The 20893-nt window shown below is 39.0% G+C and overlaps 1 protein-coding gene across 15 annotated transcripts in view; it reads left to right on the forward strand.

The window, feature by feature from the left end:
* Positions 1-20893, forward strand: part of FRY (FRY microtubule binding protein) — a 349943-nt gene that overhangs the window by 234156 nt on the left and 94894 nt on the right. For all 15 annotated transcript variants that reach the window (XR_016348538.1, XM_089775547.1, XM_089775550.1 and 12 more), the window contains 8 exons: positions 88-260; positions 3282-3442; positions 5016-5126; positions 8313-8467; positions 13320-13419; positions 13815-13986; positions 15625-15881; positions 16302-16448. Coding sequence is in view for 14 of the 15 variants with exons in the window: in XM_089775547.1 (XP_089631673.1) it covers positions 88-260; positions 3282-3442; positions 5016-5126; positions 8313-8467; positions 13320-13419; positions 13815-13986; positions 15625-15881; positions 16302-16448 (1276 nt within the window). In the remaining variant the exon portion in view is untranslated. The remainder of the gene's footprint in view (positions 1-87; positions 261-3281; positions 3443-5015; positions 5127-8312; positions 8468-13319; positions 13420-13814; positions 13987-15624; positions 15882-16301; positions 16449-20893) is intronic.

The following is a 20893-nucleotide window of genomic DNA, read 5'->3' on the forward strand; positions in this document are numbered from 1 at the left end:
ATCTGTGTATAAAGATTAGATTAAATTTTGTCACAAGTTAAATGCATTGTCTCTCATACTGAAGTATTCAACTTTTCTTTATCATAGTACAAATGGAGCCTTAGAGAGAGACACTTTAGCCCTGGGAGCCTTGTTCTTAGAATATGTTGACCTAACTCGCATGCTGCTAGAGGCTGAAAATGATAAAGAAGTTGAAATTCTTAAGGACATGAGAGCACATTTCAGTGCCATGACTGCCAACTTGATTCAGTGTGTTCCAGGTATGATATATTACCTCAGTATATTATAAAATTACGTTTAATACACAGTAAGTACACAGATATATTAATTAATTTTTTTAATTTTTCTGGTTTTCTCATTGTAAGTCACACTTCATAAGACTGTTTTGTAGCAAATATTAGAGGGAATTTGGGCAAGGGTACAGAATTCTCTCAAGAAGTAAAACAAGAAACATAGCAAATCTTTCAATGCACATATATAATACTTTTCTCTTTCTAAGCCCAGCAAATGAACCATACAGACAGCCTGTTTAAGCTCCAGATTTTTTGTTAACATAGGGCTTTATCTTGAAACTTTGAAGTCATAATTTTCATTAACTTCATAGTCTGCCCAAAGGAAAAAAATCTTTGTTGGTAGCTGCAGAATTGTTTTCTCAGTTTTAAATATAGAGGCTACGTCTACATTGCAGGCTTCTTGTGCAAGAACTGTTTTGCACAAGAGTTCTTGCACAAAAATTCTTGTGCAAGAGTGCGTCCACACTGCCATGTGCTTTTGCACAAGAGATGTGTTTTTGCGCAAGAGTGTCCATGACAGTGTGGATGCTCTCTTGCTCAAGAAAGCTCTGATGGCCATTTTAGCTATAGGGGTTTCTTGCGCAAGAAACCCCTGTTGCCCGTCCACACTGCCTTCTTGCGCAAGAGCTCTTGCACAAGAGGACTTATTCCTTGTGGGGAGAGGAATAACTCTTGTGCAAGAAGCCCTCTATTCGACACTTTACTGTAAATTTACTTGCGCAAGAATGCGCGTGCAGTGTAGACGCTCCGCAAGTTTTTGCTCAAGAATGACTATTCTTACGCAAAAAGCCTGCAGTGTAGATGTAGCCATAGTGGATAACTAGATTTCAAACTGTACCTCATTTCAGCAAAACTCCCTTTCACCTTTTTCCAGCAAAGGACTGCTCATATCTGGTCTTACTTTGTTATATTATTATAATATTGCCATATTCTCATTCATTGTGCGTGTTACAAATTTGGTTTTAAAATGTAAAGTAATTCCATTAGCAAATAAAAAGATCCACTTCAAAAAACTAGATCTAACTAACAGAAACTAAAAGATGGAAAATAGCTCACTCCCTGTTCATGTGCTGTTTTCAGAATATTTCAGAATATTTGACAGACTACATCAACAGGTGTACCAAGGAGTAGGAAGAAGGGAAAGCAGGAGAAGTAGGGAAAGAGTTATGAGACCACACATTGAAATAGGCCGGAAATGTTGCTGGATGGTTTCATGACTTGGTTGTTTTCAGGTGTATGATATGCATAATATATATATATATATATATATATATATATATATATGAGATGTACAAGATAGGGAAAAGAAGTTCATACTGGCCATCAATAGCTGATTCTGCTGCCATTCAAGTCAATGGGAAAATCTCATTGACTTGAATGGTACCAACTCATTAGTAATCGTTATCAGTGGACAGTTTACTGAATTCCATTATTTTCTGTTCCCATCCAGGTAAGGATTGTGTGAGTAATTATTCAGTAGTGAATATTTGCAGAGATGTTCCTCTTTGCATGTATTCTCATTGTTTATAATCTAATGTGCATTATCTATAGTATCTATATATCTATGAACTTTGCACATTGAAAAAGCCAACAATAACTGTTGTGTGTTTTACTGCATTCATTTTTTTATGTGTAAAGAATTATCTTTCTGTTATAAAGCAGGTGTTAAGGCATAGCAAAAACTAACAAAGCCATAATACATCATTCCTTGACAAACACATTTTCATTATCAGCTTCCATTATCTTAGATATTGTAAATATTGACTTGCAGTGCTTTTGGTTAGCTACACTGCACTTAGGGTTTTGATCTTATTTTTAGGATGTTGGGTGAAACAATCCACCACCAGCAGTATGCCCTGCCTCTTTCTAGTTAACTCAACATGCCTTTTTAATAGTGTACATATTATTGGTCCTCTCTTAAACAGCTGGGAAGCCTGGGTACTAATTTCTGTGGTTAACAGGGGCAATAACTCAAAATATATCTAGTATATGCAGTTCCATATTTTATTTGTCTTGTACCACTCGTCTTCCTGCCTGATAGCCAAATGCAAAATCAGTCCAGCAAGCTGTCAGAGCACTGGCCCTGCTTCACAAGAAAAAGTTGTAGGAATGGGCTAGGCCTTCTCAAGGGAACTATATTCTGTCTGGATGATGCAACATTTAAACCTTTTTGTCATTTCCTTCTCACACGGATTTTCCCATTTTCCCAGGTTATGAAATTTTTCTCTTGTTCATTTCAGACCTACAATGTGAATTTCTGCTCTGTTGAATCTTGTACTGGACATTGTTATTTGAATTTCCTATTTATGAGCTGGCATAGAAGAATGTTGAAAAATGATAATTTCTTCCCTGTTAAATTAGTTTCTCCCCTAGACACTATCTGCCATCTGAGAGATCCTACCTCCCATTATGTTTTGAGTTGGACTAACTGGAAATGATTTGAAAACTTCTGATTTTTTTTCTCTCATATTTTTTAGAATTAATAGATTCTTTTTGCTCGGGAAGCATCTTAGCATTTCAGTTAGCCTTTCAAACCTCTATATAATAGAATGATATGATGAATGCTTTGCTTTATTTCGTACCTCCACCTGCTATTATAGAAGGACAATATGTATCCACTATTATGGCTTGTATTGAAAGAACAGGAAATGCCAAGCAGGTAGGAGTTTCCCGTGAAAGGAGTTTGTAAAGCAGGGGACTCCAAATCTTTGATTCTAAAGTTAGTTGTCCACAGACATGATTATAAAATATAAACACATGTTGTTACAATCTATTAAGTCTCTTGACAGTAAAATGTGCCTTAACAAAAGTTAGTTGGCTACTTTGGACCAAGTGTATCCTCAAATATAAAGGAAAAATTTCTGTTCATGGAAATGTGACGTTCATATGTCATCATTACTGTCACCAGGAGAGGACACCAACTAATTATTTTTATAATGTTAATTTTATTTTAGCAAATCATTATGAATTTTATTTTTATTCCTTTAGTTCACCATCGGCGATTTCTCTTCCCTCAGCAAAGCTTGAGGCACCATCTTTTCATCTTATTTAGTCAATGGGCTGGGCCTTTCAGTATTATGTTTACACCTCTGGATCGCTACAGTGACAGAAATCACCAGATTACAAGATACCAGTATTGTGCGTTAAAGGTATAGCATAATTTCTTCCACTATGCAAAGTGATGAATTCAGTAATACAAATGACAACAATAAATCCTAAATTTAGAAATCATGGTTATTTATTCCCTTGTATTTATAGTGATTGACTTTTGAGAGAGAGAGAGATCTATAGAATAAAGTTAAATATAAATAAAGTTCAAAATTCCTATATTTTGTTCTAGAATTATAATCTAAAGTCACTTTTTGTGGCTGACTTCTTTTTTGCCTGCCCAGAATGAAATTTTATTTTAATATTTAGATTTTCAGCATGGAAAAACTGTCATGTGTACAGTGGGAGCTGGATATCAGGCTCTAAGGTGAAGAGAAGTATCAGTTTAGTATCTGTTACATACTATTTCCAGAGGACTATATGCTACATGTATATGCGGATGTCCTCAGTAGTTTAAAAAAAAACAGCTCTAATGCCATCCCAATCATCTAAGTAAACTGGGGAAATAATAATCTATGTGCCAGTACATACTAGAGTTGTAAGCAAGTAGTCAAGTACTTGACCATCTTATCGGGTAGTTGAGTCGAGTACTCGCTCCCCCACCCTTGCTGCCTCTGTATCAGAGGCAGCAAGTTGGGGGAAAATAGGAGCCAGTGCTGGCTTAAAAAAGGCAATGGGAGAGGCACATGAGGCTGCTGTGAAGGCTCACCGCAGGTAGAGGCTGCTCTAGCGCAGCAGCTTCTGTTCGCAGCAGCCTGGGCTGGCCCCGGGCAGAGGTTGCTCTGGCAGCAGCCTCTGTCCATGGCCAGCCCTAGCCGCCATGAACAGGGGCTGCTGCTGGAGCAACCTCTGCCTATGGCCAGCCCATGATGCTGTGAACAGAGGCTGCTGGACCCGGCATGAACCAGGACCAAGAAGTCCCGGATCTTGCCTGACCAGGACAAGTGCAGCTCTGCATTTTAAATGTAGTAAGAGCCACAGCAGAGCAGTCCCAGTTTGTGCCAGTTCTGTGAGCTACCCCCACTGCGGCTCTGCATTTTAAATGCAGTAGGAGCCAGGCTGCCTGCGTGCCAGGCTTTTACTATTTTTAAACTGCAGAGACACAGCAGGAGTAGCAGCGTGAGCTGGGGGAGAGCGCCTTCCTTTATCAACTAATTGTGTCGTTGATACAAATTGTATCAATTACACGATTAGTCAGTTACCTGCCTCTTAACATCCCTAGTATATACTGCATCAAATCATATAAAGCAATTTTAATTTTGACAGAGAATTTGATGCTAGTGAAATGTTTAATAGTTTTTATAAGCTCATTAATAAAAATTAGTTGAAATGACCAAACACATTTTGAAACATTTGTAAAGATTCCTACTATAGTTTTCCTTTAATGTGCTTAATTTTTAATTCAGCATTTTAATCAACACAGTTATTATTATAGTTATTCCATTTTAGTTAATATAGTTACCTTCTACGTCAATGTAAATGTTAATATCTAGCAAAAAAGCATTTTTGCATTAAAACAAGTGGCAGCTGGAAATGTCTGGCAAACACAGACTGTTAAATACATTCAGAAATGTTAAACACTTGCCTAATTAGCAGATTTCTCTGTATTACTAGGCAATGTCAGCTGTACTCTGCTGTGGCCCTGTATTTGACAATGTGGGTCTTTCACCTGATGGCTATCTTTATAAATGGCTTGATAACATTCTAGCTTGTCAAGATTTACGAGTAAGTACCTCATCAACAATGCATGTTTTTTAAATGACTTTTAAACTCTGTACTTGTTGAAGATAGTCCACTGTCTGACGGTAGGATTGTGTCCGTATTTGTTCTTTTGATTTGAATAGAAAACAATAGATCTGTGAAGCATTCAATTACAAATTCATAATGAATCATAGCACAGCAATATTTAAATAGTAAAAGGAATTTTGTTATTTCAGGGCACACAGTTTATGTAGCAATACTGAACTAAGTACAATTCTATTATGAGGTTCAAATTGGTGTTCAGGAATATTTTAGGTTTTTCATCCACTACTAATTCAAAGGTAAAGGACAGTGAGATCTTAAAAAAAGTATTTATATTTCTGTTTGGAGTATTTCCATCACACAGTCATCCCAGGGGAGCCTTGCTACTCCCACTCCCTGGGGACAAGCAGGCATGGGAAAGTGCCAGGCAGGCCAGGAGCCTGTGGATGGGACGGGAGTGACAGGACGGCTTGGCTTCCCTCCGTGCTGTGCACACACTGGATCTGGCAGTGGAGGTATCCCACATGGAAAGGACTTCTATCCCTGCCCGCTGGAGGGGACAGAGGATGTTGGGGGTTTGTGAGCAGCAGATGCTGCTTGCCAGGGAGGATGCTGCTGGGGTCCCCTCCACTTCCTTCCTCCTGGCAAGTTTGAATGCAGGGGCTTGCCATGGCTTGACCTCGCCATGTTTGACCGGGAAAAGATGCTGCCCTGAGAGTACAGGTATGAGCCTGTGCCATGTGCAACACTGCTGTGTGAGTCCATGACCCCATCCTCCTTAGTGGTGGCTTGTGGTGGGAAGCTGTCCCACCACAGAGTTGAAAGTAAGGCAGGCTACTCCAGAAACCATGTGACCAGGAGCACAAGGTTCCTTTGTGGCAGCCTCCTGTGGCTGTCTGCTCCAGACTGGTGCTCCATGTGCACTCTCGTGCACAGACTGCTTGTGATCCCCAGGCAGAGAAGGCAGAGCGAGGAGTGTGCAGCCCCTTGCTACCTGCTGCCTCGCCTGCATGTGCCTAGGGAAAATAATAGAACTCACCTGATGGGCCTAACCTGGCTTCATCTGAACTCTGGGTGACATCCTGGGAGAAGAGTACTGGCTCCAGGGTACTGGCTTTTGGCTGGTGGGCATCTTGTCCATGCTGGCCTCATCTTCCTCCTCCTGCACCTCCTACTCCTTCTTGTTCATGGGCCCACCCTCTGGGAGGTTGATGATGGGCATCTCTAGGCCAGAGTCCACAACAAGGGAGGGGGGGGAACGGATCCCCCCCCAGGATGCGGTGCAGCTGCTCATAATAGCGGCAGGTCTGGGGTGCCACTCTGGAGTGGGAACTCTATTCCCTGGGTTTTGTATAGGCCTGCCTGAGTTCTTTTATTTTCATGCACTCCTGCTCCTGGGTGTGGATGTGGTCCTTCTGGCCCAGGCTGGTGGCTATCCAGCCATACACATCAGGATTCCTGCACCCAGAGCCGGCTTGAGCCATTCCTGCTCCCCGGGCAGCTGGCGTGCGACGCATGCATGGCTCCTCCCCCAGGCACATGGCACATGTGCGGCCTCACCCCCTGGCACGCTGTGCACCTTACAGCTGCAATTGGGCGTGCGGTGCCTGATTGCAGCTGTAAGGGGCGCCGCACAGCCCCAGGCGCACGGCGCCTGATGGTAGCTCTAAGGGGCGCCGCGCGACTGGGCGCGTGGCGCCCCTTACAGCTGCCATCAGATGCCCCCCATAGGTTGGTGCACTGGGCAGCTGCCCGGCTAGACCTCCCCCCCTTAATCTGGCCCTGCCTGCACCTGGTGTGGAGACCCTGGATATTAGCCTCCTCTCCCCAGACCTCAGTGAGATCCAGGATCTCTGCACCAGATCAGGAAGGAGCCCTCTTCCACCCTTGGGCAGGGGCTTGGGATCTGGCTGCCAGCTCAGTTGCAGCTGTGGAGGGCTTGGTGGGAGCCCTGGGTTCACTCATGGTGGCAGTAATGGATACTGCTCTGTAGCACAGAACTGGTAGGGCCTTCCTTCTGCTACAAGCAGTTTGCCTTTTGCCTTCACCTTTAAAGGCTGCAGGAGAAGGGAAACTATAGAGTTTTGAGGGGTATGGACAGAGTGTTCAGCAGGGCAGTTGTGAGAAGCTCTGGAGGCCAATTATTTCAAAGTAACCACACACACCCTATTTAAAATTAACTATTTCAGAATCAGCGTTATTCCTCGTGAAATGAGGGTTTACTACTGTGGAATAAAAAGCCTGTTATTTAGAAATAATTTTGAAATAACGGGCTTGCTGTGTAGTTGCTCACTTTGTTATTTCGAAATAACACTGCAGTGTAGATATGCCCTAAGATGCAGTGGGATAAGAACATTGGTTAATCTAAATACTGTCTTAATGTGATAAGGATTATTTTGAAATAAGTGTGCAGTGTAACCCATAAATTCAAATTAGCGGCACCGGAGTGTCCACGCTAATGTTATTTCAAAATTACTATTTCAGAATTAGCATTACTCCTCATGAAAAGTAGAAGTGCAGAGTTCAAATTCCGCAGCCCATTATTTTGAAATAACAAGTTTGGTAGTGTGGACACACCACTTATAAATTCAAACTTGGGGGAATTATTACTTTACCTGCAATCCAAGAAACACAAAGATTTAACCCAGGCTTTAGCTAAAGGATTAACAAACATGAATGAATTTAGTCTCACAACACACCTGTGAGGTACAATATCTCTATTTTACAGGTTGCATAGCAAAGACACGTGGATGTTGCCTCATGTCAGTCAGCTAGTGTGTATTAAAGCTAGGAATACAATCAGATCTCCTGACATGCTAGTCTCAGGCTTAATAATATCATACTTTGAAATTTACTTTGAAGATCTACGTTAAAAATATATATTTAACATAAACGTGTTTTGTGCAAGACAGATTTTTATGTGGAGTATTCAAAACTGAGTTAACTCCCATGCTGTGATATATATTAAATGTATTTCTGGTATATGCTGCACTTTATTTTTCTCCAGAGTGCATAATAAACATGTTCTTTTTTTCTTTTTTTTTTCATCTCTAAGGCAGTCTTGTCACTTTGTATCTGTCTCCTGAATAGTTCTAAAAATGTTAGGAGGACCAGAAGGATCTTTTTTTTGTTTTTTACCCCAAAAAATGCCATTCTGTTTTTCTTCAGGTTCATCAACTTGGATGTGAAGTTGTAGTCTTGTTGTTGGAACTAAATCCAGATCAAGTAAATCTCTTCAACTGGGCTATAGATCGGTGTTATACTGGATCATACCAACTTGCCTCTGGATGCTTCAAAGCCATTGCTACTGTGTGTGGAAGCAGGTATTAATAAATCTAGAAATAGAGCCTCCCTGAAGCAGTTAACGTAAGACAAAATCAGAGCTTCTATTTATAAGATGCTTATGTACTAGAAATTTTGTGTAATCTGTCTATTTCTGGTGGAAACAGATTTTAAATATTCTTTTCTATTAAATTTTAAAATAATGGTTGAGGCTGCAATCATTTGCTTGGTTCCGCTATAGCCCTTGGTTGCAAACTATGAAAGAGAGAGAAAAAAACTCATGAATGGGAATATGGTGAAGCTTTTGCATAACTAAGTGGCATGCTGCCTTGGAACATCAACTGAGGCCATCCCTACGCTACCAACTAAGTCAGCAGTGCTGCGATCGATGTAATGGTGTCGATTTAGTGAGTCTGGCGAAGACACACTAAATCATTGGAAGAGTGCTGTCTTATCAACTTGTGTACTCCAACCCCCTTGAGAAACAGCAGGGAAGTCAGTAGAAGAGTGTCATCTTGACACAGTGCAGTGTTGATACCTTGGTAATGGATCTAACTATGTCAGCTTCAGTTGCAGCACGTGTCAGTTGCATTTTAATGGGGTTGCCAGGGTTGATATAGAGTGGCCGGGGCCTGGAGTCAGAGGCTGTGGGACTCGGGTTACAGGCCCCTGCGGAGGCTGAAGTCATTGGGCTTCAGCTTTGGTGTCTGTATGTGGGGCAGCAGAGCTGGGGCTTTGACTCAACTTTGGTCTCCCCTCCTGGGCTCGTGTAGTAATTTTTGTTGTCAGAAGGAGGTCCTAGTTCAAGGAAGTTTGAGAACTCCTGACTCAGATCAAACAAAAAAAAGCAGTCATGTAGCACTTTAAAGATTAACAAGATGGTTTATTAGGTGATGAGCTTTCGTGGGGCAGACCCACTTCCTCAGATCATATCCTGTGGACCAACCTCTGTGCAACTTTGCAACAAACAGGAGAAAAGGGATCAAACTTGGGGCCAGTTGCAAACAATTTTACAAGAGTATCTCTACCACAAGAAATGTGTAATATTTTTTTACAGTGTTTTAAGGCTACACATACCTCTTACAGGCCTGTGGCATATTTTTGAGCATATCATAAGGTGCCCTTTATAGGTCCTTTTGCTGTATAGGCATTTGAACTTCTGACCCTTTCATGATGTTTTTCACAGAAAGGTACAATAGAGACTAAACCCTTTAAGTTGCAAAACTGTTTTTAAACATGCTGCTAAAAAATTCTGCATGGATTTTTCTAATTCCTTCAGAATAAGTAAGATGAAAATGAACATTTACTTGTTTCTATTTGCTAAACAGTTAGACTGTGTCTACACTGGTGCAATCTTGCGCCAAAGTGGCCGCTCTTGCGCAAAAACTTGCTGCCTGTCTACACTGGCCGTGTGTTCTTGCACAAGTAAACTGACATTCTACTGTATAAAATCAGGGCTTATTGCGCAAGAACTATGATGCTCCCGCTCAGGAATAAGCCCTCTTGCGCAACTGTTCCTGAGCAAGAGGCCAGTGTAGACAGGCAACATGAATGTCTTGCGCAAGAAAGCCCTGTGGTTAAAATGGCCATCAGAGCTTTCTTGCGCAAGAGAGTGTCTACACTGGCATGGATGCTCTTGCGCAAAAGCACATGCCACTGTAGACGCTCTCTTCTGGAAGAATTTTTTCAGAAGAACTCTTCCACAAAAGAGTTCTTGCGCAAGAAGCTGCCAGTGTAGACGTAGCCACATTCTTTTTCTAACGGCCTTGGGATTTGATCTGAGTTTCTTTATATTCTCTTTTTTGATTAACAATGATGTTAACATGGAGGAATCACAAAACCTTGCTTTTTTTGCATAGATCTTGCATAAAATTTGTTTGTTTTCTCTCAGTATCTTTTCGGCATTAAAGTGTAAAGAGGTTTAATAATTATTTGGGAATAAAGGATAGTTCTCATCCAATTACATGTTTGAAGTGCTGATAAATTTCAGTCAGATTTCTTGACAAAAACAATTTGGCAAGATGTCTGATCAGTGCATTATGAGAGGGAAATGTGTAGGACAGTGAAAAGCAAAACATGTTAACTATTTTAGAATTCAATATATTTGTAAAAATGTTATTTTGTTCTTATAGAAACAGCTGCAATTACAAGCTGTATTACAGTGAGATTTTAAAAGTATGATTGGAATGTTATGCTGGTAGATTTAGTAGCTTCTGAGATTAAGTTTTGCTTTCTTAAAAGAATACACAATAATACTAACCCTTCAGCTACAATCTTTTCTCCTCGGATTTTTATTAGATAGGACTAAGTGCCCTGGGAAAGGGTTTCATTTGTGTGCCATTGGCCATAATAAAAAATGTATTTTGCATCATCATCTTCAAGAAGAAACATTTTGTCTATTTTGGGCACTGTGTTGAATTTAGCTAATACTGAATTTAGTTTCCCATTCTCCATCCTTTTCCAATGAGTTTAGGGGGACCTATGCCTAATCCAGCTGTAAATATGTAATGCAGTATTGCGTAGCTGATACCTTTCTTTTCACAAAGAATCTTCTCCATTAAAAAATTCAATTTATCCCAGCCCATGGTGTCCCATACTGCATTTCTTCTGTGCTACTATAATTAATGTGTTCTGGGTTTTCACTAATTGTGCAGCTCCAGACTGGACTAGTGGAGCAATTGAAAATATACACTTTATTTACAGTTTCTACCATTTCCTTTCAACTAGTAACAATGGGGCTTTTACTTGGGTTCAGACTCCTGGAAGGCATATCCTTTAGCAACAACTTAGCCAGTGGTATTTTGATGATGAAGTGGGAAGGGCAATTGATATTGAGTTAAGACTTTTTCCTCGAGGCACAACTATAAAGTCTCCATCATACTGTATAAGAGAGGCTAAGAGCTAGTCCTTTATTTATTTACCTAAATCTTTATTTATGTACCTAAAGTTAAAAAATCAGAATATTTATTTAAGTAGTAGGAAATTGCTGGATGCTTACCACATTGAAAATTAGACCACATATTTAGATGTCTTACTATGACTTTAGATGACTAATTATAGGACCACAGGCTTGCAATTATTGACCAAACAATAATTGTCATATGCTTGTCAAATGCATTTGAAGGAGGCCTACACCAGATAGCCAGTGTGCTTTATTTTTAAGTACATTTACTTATTGTTTATTTTACTATAGTTTTTCATGTAGCTTAATTCTATTTTGTATCAATTTGTACTTCCAGTATAATTATTTTGTTAATCTAATCTTGTTTTATCACAATCTTTAGATTTTGTATTGAATTCTTTTATGCATGCTTTTGTAACTCATTGCAGAGAGTTTTGTTTTTTTTCAAGATGATCCCTCACCTGGGGATTTTTTGAAGTTTGTGAACTATGGGAGGGACAAGGTTGGGAAAGGCAAGAAAGTGACATGGAGCAGCAGAGCTGGGGTATTCTAGTATGTGAATTTAGTAAAGATGACATGGAAGTCATTCTGTTTACATCCAACATCCCAGCAGCCTTTGTCTACACTAGGTAATTTAGAATGTGCATTTCATGGACACAGGAGCTCAACTGATGATAAAAGTGGTGGAGATTCTAATGTAGACAGGATTCAGGTATTTTTTTACCGCTATGTTGTCTGTCCTAGTCTCAGTGGTAAAAATCTCCTGGGACCTGTCTTCATTACAGCTTCTGCCATTGCTTTCACCAGTGGAGCTGCGGTGATGGTGAATTATGGGTCCTAAATCTGCATGTGAAGACTCAGTCTAATAGACAAGATAATGATGAAGGTTATAGGTCAGTTACTGAATATGGTCAACAGGGGAGCCAACAGGATCACTGAGCCCCTGGATAACATGTGGAGGGGGACAGTTCTGTGCTCTGGAAGGGTGGGGCCTCAGGCAGAAGGGTTGGAAGTGAGGCAGCCAGCCCCTAGAACCACCCAGATGGCATGGGGCTCTTGAGCAAGCCAGCTAACATTCTGGCAGCAATTTTAAAGGGCCCAAGGTTCCAGCTGCTGCCATAGTAGAGGTGGCAGCGGCCAGAAGTCCTGGGCCCTTTAGAATCACCGAGCCCCGAGGCAATTGCCCCCTTTGCCTCCCCACCCTTTTGGTGGGCATGATGGTAAAGGTCAAACAATATTATAGGTAAGTCTAGAGATATTCCTCTTGTAATGAGATCCCCTGACTCATTTCTGATTGTAATGTAGACAGGCACTTGGGTCTGTATTCGTTATGATCAAAGTGATAGATATATAAATTCCACTATTTTGTGTTGGCTAAAACTAAGGTGGTGTATTTGCATGTGTACATGGGAAAAGGGTAGAAATCTCCAATCAAAATTTGTGTAAGAGCAAATAACATTACATAGTCCCTTTAGGGGATTTCTTTAGCAAGAGCTTGTAATTTGTTATGCCAATACATTCCCAGTCTTCATATTTCTCTTTCATTCGCTTTTCAATCTGATAGAGAATTCTCTTTAACTTAAATGTCTGGGAATGTGTATGCGCATGTTGAGGAATATTTCCTATTTTAACTGTCAGTGGAGTTGTTTGAAGAATATTTTATCCCTGAGAACTTTCTCCAGCCATCTTTGCCCTTGGGAGTTGGTTTATAAAAATTAGATACTATATTTTTAAAATAGAATTCATGTTTATGGAATAGGCAATTGCATTGCATTCCCAAGCATTGTCCATCCGTCTCTCTACCATTCACCAGATGGCCATTGGACTCAGGAACATGCATCCATAAATAATTATCTTTCTCTCCTATAATCTGGTAGAGGAGTGGGAAAAACAGAGGTGATCGTTTTCTTTAGATTATTATTACACATAGGAGATCAGTGAATGTAAGATGAAATTCTACTATTGACAAAATGTACTATTTATTCTTCCAGGAATTATCCTTTTGATATAGTGACACTTTTAAACCTAGTGCTGTTCAAGGCATCTGACACCAACAGAGAGATTTATGAAATTTCCATGCAACTTATGCAGGTATGTATCAACTCCTTAAAATCTCCTTTAAAACAGTAACCAAATGCAAGTGGCCCTATCATCTTTTCACCATGAAATTCTTACCATATATTATAGTTTGGTTGGTATTTTATGCTGTGTGTTTTGAAATCTTGATAAGGCGCTATAGTATATAAATATAATAAACATAAATACTGCAATGATTGCTTATATATACATTTAATGCAAATAATTATTTATGATGTTTCTGCAGTTTGGAAATTATACTCTAAAACATGTAGACTGTTAGATGCTTTCTTAAGTTTAAAGTTGAAATGTGAAAATGTTTAAAGTTGAAAGATTTAAAGTTGAAATGTGAAAGTGTGTGAATTAATGAAATCCTGTCACTTCATTGCCCACTATCTTCTCTTCCATAGATTCTTGAGACAAAGCTTTTTGTTTATTCAAAGAAAGTTGCTGAACAAAGACCTGGCAGTATTCTGTATGGTACTCATGGTCCATTACCACCTCTTTACAGTGTATCATTGGCTCTTCTTTCATATGAGCTAGCAAGGATGTATCCTGAGCTCACTCTTCCACTTTTTTCAGGTACCAGCCTATTGATGATATTTTTAAAAATGCTTTCAATATTTGTTTTTTAAGTAATGTACAAATGGTGGTCTGTTAGTATATTTCAACTTGTGAATGACAACTATATGTATATTTCTGTTTTTCTTGGTTATATTTCAATTCTATTTTATTAAAATTAAGCCAAATGATTTGTAATTATGTACACATGTATATAGACAAATGCATAGTACAGTGGTTACTATTAAAAACTCAGGGTGTGCAGTCTTTCAGTGTGGAATGAGAAGGGGCTGTGGTCAGAGGTCATTCCACCTCTAGTTACTGAAGGTACAACAGCACCCCCTGATTGGAAGTGTACAAGGGTTACTATTTTGTTCAATGGCTTTCCACATCACCTCCCCATAAAAACTGTTCCAAAACCACTGGCTATCGTGGTTTTAAGGCAGTTTTGTGCTCTCCTAATCCTGGGCTATTCCCTCACTGGTTCATTCCCTCACTTTAAAATGTGCACATTATTTCTGTCCTGCACCAATCCAGCTTCAACTTCCAGAGACACATGCGCATGCACTCTGATGCAGAAGCTGATTTGAGCAATATATTACATCCTATAATTAGTAGTTCTGTGATTTCATATCTGAGTTCTTTATGAACTCGGAGGTGAATACTGTCTGGTCATGCTGACGTAATACCGTTTAATTTATTAGTTGACACCTCAGTCTGGACAGTTTCTCAGATTTATCAGCTGGAAAGAATGGCTCAGATGTGGGAATCTCTCCCACAAAGAAGACTGATGTAAAGAGCTTCTCCACAATGGTCTGATCTCCTTTGGGTGCTCTTTTAGCACCTCAGTCATCCAGTGGCCCGCTAGTTGTTTGGCAGGCTTCCTACTTCTCTTGTACTTAAAAAATGTTACTATTAGACTATGTCTACTCTTGCACTTGCTCAACAAAACTTTTGTCATTCAATGCTGCTTAGACCTCTCCCCCACAATGAACAACAAGGTTTTGTTGTGGCAAGTGCATATATGAATGCTGATTTATTGGCAGGAGCACTAGTTACTCTAACACTAATATAATTGATATAAATAAAGCTTAGTGATAACCACAAGAATTTTTATATAGTCAATGGATATAAATGCCTTTAAGAATTAGGCCACCATTAGGAAATAGAGAAGTTTATGCAACAATATGAGATATCAGGATACCATAATTATTTATAGAATACTACTGAAAATTTTCCATGGATCTCCAAAAGCTTTTAAATTTCTTGAATAACTTAGTTAAATCAGCCTATTTTTTTCTGTTGATAGATATTTAACTATGTGTGTCAGTACACAGGAAGCTATAATATGGCATATTTTGAACATACTTCTTAATTAATTTATATTTCTAAATTCAAAATTCTGAGCTCAGTTATTTTGCAATTAACACTTCTGACACTTGCTTACTAGCATCTTAAATCAAATTAATGTGTGTTCCTCCTGCTTATACTCAAACATTTGCTTTTAAGCAATAATAATATTCCCTTATCTTCAAAGATTATGGTCATCAAGTGGCAAAACAGAAATGATCAGACTTTCTAGGCATGTAATTTTTTCAGTATACTGTTCCTTATCATTATAGACTAATAGTTGGTGCTTTTTAATGCTTATTGTTTTAGAGGTAAGTCAACGATTCCCAACAACCCATCCAAATGGGAGACAGATCATGCTTACCTATCTGCTACCATGGCTTCATAACATCGAACTTGTAGACAGCAGACTTCTTCTCCCAGGTTCAAGCCCTAGCACCCCAGAGGATGAAATAAAGGACAAGGAAGGGGAAATAACTGTCACATATGGACTGAAAGGAAATGGATGGGGCTCTCCTGAGGCCACATCATTGGTGCTAAATAATCTCATGTATATGACAGCTAAGGTAAAGCAAAAGTTTCTTCTGAAATATTCAATCCATGATTTTTTAAAAAAAATAATTGTTACACAGTGCAAATTCAAAAACCCAAGTGTGTCTAGAATTCTTTTCTTTGATACTTGACATTTTGCATGAGGAAAAATACTCATGTCTCTTTGTCTAAATATGATTTCATTCTAAGTAAAAATGTGTACAAAATTAGGTGTACAATTCCCATTGAATTTAGGAGCCCAACTCCCATTTCTGAGTCCCTTAGTTTCTTTTGAAATTATACCCTGCACCTTTTTACAGTCTTTTGCTATTGATTTTGCAAGAGCTGAGAATGCTGTGGAAAAGCATAACTTTACTTTCTCTCCTAAATGTCTGCACATATGAATTATATGTTTAGTGCACCTTTCAAAAGTTCCATTCCATGCCTCTTTTCAGTATGGAGATGAAGTTCCTGGGCCAGAGATGGAAAATGTCTGGAATGCCTTGGCCAACAATGAGAAATGGAGCAATAACCTTAGAATAACACTGCAATTTCTGATTAGCTTGTGTGGGGTTAGCAGTGATACCATCCTTTTACCTTACGTAAGTGTTTGTGTTTTATTTGCTATGGGTCGCATTATATTTTTAAATAAGAAAACAACATTTATAGAAAATGAATTTCTGCCAAATTACCCCATTATGTTTATCTATTCACTACCATGCTATATTAAATTAGGTCAGGAAGAGTCAACAAGCTTTGGTGCTGAAGGCAACAGATAATGGCTTTGTCTACACCTACAACTTTAAAGTGCAGCCAACAAACACATGGCCATGGCTCTCCCAGCTCTCTATGTAAACCACCTCCATAAGGGGAGTAGCTAGGGTTGCCAGGTGTCTGGTTTTAAACCAGACAGTCCAGTATTTGAGCTTTCTGTTCAGGAAACAAATTGAGAAAATATAAATGTCCGGTATTTTCTAAATAAGATGTAATGTAGATTGTGACATACTGTCAAGTGTCCGGTATTTTTGTTGAAACCATCTGGCAACCATAGGAGTAGCTAACAATAGACTGATTCACACTGGGACTTTACAGTGTCATAACTTGTTGTGCTCGGTGGATGGGAGGAAGTCCACACGCCTGAGGCTGGAAAGTTACTGCTCTATAAAGTGCCAGTATACATTGAGACAAAATGTGCCATCACAGCCTCTGTTTGCACCATTGTAAAGGGAACAGTACAGCAATAACAGTAGACCACAAATTGCTTAAATCATTGTGAACAAACATCAGAACCATTTTTCAGTATCAAAATTGCACAACAGATATGCATTTTATACATACAAAATGTTATGTGCATGAAAGAAAGGAACTCTTCCAGGTTTAAATAATTGCATGAAAAATTAACTACATTAAAAATATTAAATGTCTTGAACTTGCCCTGGCAGACAGCTAGTTTAAACAGTTTCTGTGCTAAATTTTGGAAGGGCTTAAAACAATGAAATGTCATACAAGGAAGAGGATAATGTATTCACGTTATCTCCAGTATTAGTGTTTGTGCATCTTAAGGATTTAGCTCCAATACAGGAAAGCACTTAAGCATGTGTTTCCCTTTAAACATGTGCCCACGTTCATCCTCCTTTAGCAAGGCTGGGATTTTGAAGGGTGAATTTCAATGGGAGTTGAGTGCCTATCTCCTTAAAGCACTTTAAAAATTCCATTGCATAGCACTTAAGAAAGTGTGTAAGATCCCTTTAGTCAATTGAACTCAAGCATGTGCTCAAGGGCTTTGCTGAGTCAAAACTTTATAATTTATGATGCAATATAGGATATCTATTTAAACATTAGTGGAAATTTGTAAAGTTTAGCATGCCATCTTACTCTTTTTTGTGCCCCACATAGCTGTCACTGGTTACATAACTGTCCCTTATTGCATATAAGTCAAGTTGTACAAGACACTGCTGCTGTTAGAATAAAACAGGTTTATTTTAGTGAGTGACGTAACAGAGACCCTCTTCTATCTGGCTCTTCAGTTATTGGGAGAAACTGAATCAAAATGTAGGGCTTTTTATTTTTTTTCAGAAGAATTACAGTATCTTATTTGAATGTGCCTTTTATCTCCCATACTAAGAAAATCAGAATCTATCATAATAATTGTTTAGTTAAATAACATCATAGGTATGCATGGTTCTTTATAAAAAGTTAAAAATGACAGGTGTTCCCAAGCATTTAAAAAGGGTACTAAATGTAATATTTTAAAACACTCTTTATCCTTCACAAAAAACTGGAATATAGTTCTTTGAGCATTAGGGGTAACTGATTTTGTTACAAATAATAATGCTGCTTTTTGCAGTATAAAGTTAAAAGAACAAAGGCATCTTTGTGTTTGTTTCCTCAGCTTTATCATAGTAGGATCCATGTCTTCCATTATAATTCATATCTTGATTGTGATAATCAGTAGCACTTTCATCTACATCTTATTTAGGCTATTGAAATAGGCTTTGATAGTGTCACAGTGTACCCAGATAAGAAATCATAGTAGGTTGTGATAACTATAAAAGGTTGTTCATGACATAAATACATCTTCCATTTATCATTTATAACCTATATACATTAATTACACAGTAAAACAGATATGTAGATTTTATCCTACCAACTGCAGCAAAGGGAAAGAAACCACTTTCAACATAATGGTGGCTGTGTTAAAGACAAACAGATGACTGAACAATACTGCACATCAGTTTTGCATCATAAATACAAAAGAAACAGTGTCACTGGATGGATCAGAGACGTCCCCTTGAGACTGTCACCCGGTGTGCTGGTCATACCACTGAGCACACTTACTTGTCCTCTTGGGTGCCCCACCACCCTGTCCTGCAAGGCCAGATGCTCTGGTCTCCCCCAGCAAAGGCACTGACTTGTGGTAACAGCCCTTCATTAGAGTAACACAGATGCTGATAATAGCTTTGGGAGGGCTCAGCTATAGGGACTTGTTAGCACCCAGGAACACAGCCCCAAATAGGACCAAAATCCCAAATAAATCCATCTTACTCTGTATAAAACTTTTACACAGAAAAAGATTGTCTCTTTATCAGTGAATGAAAAATATGCACAGCTGTTGCCACCATCACCCCAGCTAATAATTATTTATGCTGTATTTGATAATAAACAAAAGTGTTTTATTAAGTATAAAAAGTATGTTTTAAGTGATTACAAGTGAAAACAGACAGATCAAAGTAAATTACTAAGCAAAAATAAAACAAAACACGCCAGCTAAACCTAATATCTGAGAGAAGTTGTTACAAATCATATTTCTCAGCCGGGTTCTTATTTCATGTGCAGTTCTTCATAAGCCAGATCTGATCTTTTGCACTGACCTGGGCCCAGCACTGCTCCTCCATCCCTCTTGTTAAAGTTCTCTTTTTTCCAGGTGTTCTTGTTATCCTCTTAGAGAGGGGAGGCAGTTTCGAAAGTCAGCTGAGGACCATCATTCTTAGCTTTCCATCTCTTAAATAGAATTTCCCCAGTGTGGGAATGCTTTGTTCAATTCTCCTCCCTTCCCTGGGAAAATACCAAATTCAAGATGGATTCCAGCTCCATAGTCACATGCCTTTGTAGGACCAACCACAGTTTAATCTGAGAGGAAAAACAAATCATTTACAAATTATTGTCTTGAGCACTGGGCCACTAAGTTCCTTAAGTACCACTAATTGCTTTTCAATAGAAGACCTAGATAGATAAGCAAGTTTAAAGTTCATATTTCTAACATCTCATAAAAGAAAGATACATGCACACAAATAAAATATTTGCTTTCAGGGGCTCAGAAGTTCTTGGATGTTGTGGTACTTGCCTGTTTTGCATAAAGCATGTTTGAGTTATGCATATTCACATTCAAAAACATATTTCCATTAAAAATATCGGGACTTTAGCATCATACCTCTCTGTTGAGTTCATTGATAGAAAGCTGATCAGTGTCCAGTGCAGAGGCAATGTGTTCAAAATTTCTGTTTGGCTTTGCTTATACATCCACCCAATGTCATTAAACCCTGTGATGTAATTTATGGGCTTTTTCCAAAATTCTGTCCCCGGGGTACCTGAAAATACATTGGGGTATAGCAGTGTCCCCAGAATGCAGATAGTGATATCTTTTCAAGTGTAGGTGTCACCCTTTATCCACCAATACCGTGAAGTGCTATACCTCTGTTTCCCCTTGCATATAACAGTGTAGGTTTATTATGACTTTGCTATATAACCCACTTTAAGCCTGTTTACAGGTATTAGCTTAGAAGTTGCATGCTCATGGGACACTATTGCTTCTGTGCCTAGCATGCATGAAATATATATATTATTTTTGGCTAAAAGCTTTTATATTTTCAAGGGGTTTACCTTCAATATGAGTTCTCTTGAGTTGATCCATAGGTATTGTAGGAAAGGCATCCGATTACTAGCAAACCCATGAAATAGTGGCATTTCCAAGAATGATTACCAAACCATGCCCTCTTTTTAAACCATTTGTCTTGTGCAGTATTTATCACCCTTTCAACCACTTCACATACCAAACTGTCTATTTAGTTACAGACTTTCCATTTTCTGTTGTAAAGGTTTCTGGTCCATGTATTAATCTGATGCTGTGGGGGGAGGAAGGGTTTCCAATCGAGATTCATCCCCCCTCCCCCCCCCCGAGCCAAACCCCTGAAAAGAATTTACCTAGACCCCAGAAGATTTCTTTATTCCTCTTTCCTTGTGTTAAGGTATCTTCCACCTCCTCCCTCAGGGTTTATCATCATAAATCATGTCAAACCAACCTGACATGCTTTCTTTGATAGGATAACGAGTCTTGTGGATAGGGAAGAAGTGGTGGATGTGGTATACCTAGACTTTAGTAAGGCGTTTGATACGGTCTCTCATGATATTCTTATCAATAAACAAGGCAAATACAACTTAGATGGGGCTACTATAAGGTGGGTGAATAACTGGCTGGATGACCATACTCAGTAGTTATTAATGATTCACAATCCTGCTGGAAAGGTATAACAAGTGGGGTTCCGTAGGG

The sequence above is a fragment of the Pelodiscus sinensis genome, chromosome 1 (assembly GCF_052426305.1).
Source record: "Pelodiscus sinensis isolate ZL-2025 chromosome 1, ASM5242630v1, whole genome shotgun sequence".
In the NCBI taxonomy this organism is placed as follows: Eukaryota; Metazoa; Chordata; order Testudines; family Trionychidae; genus Pelodiscus; species Pelodiscus sinensis.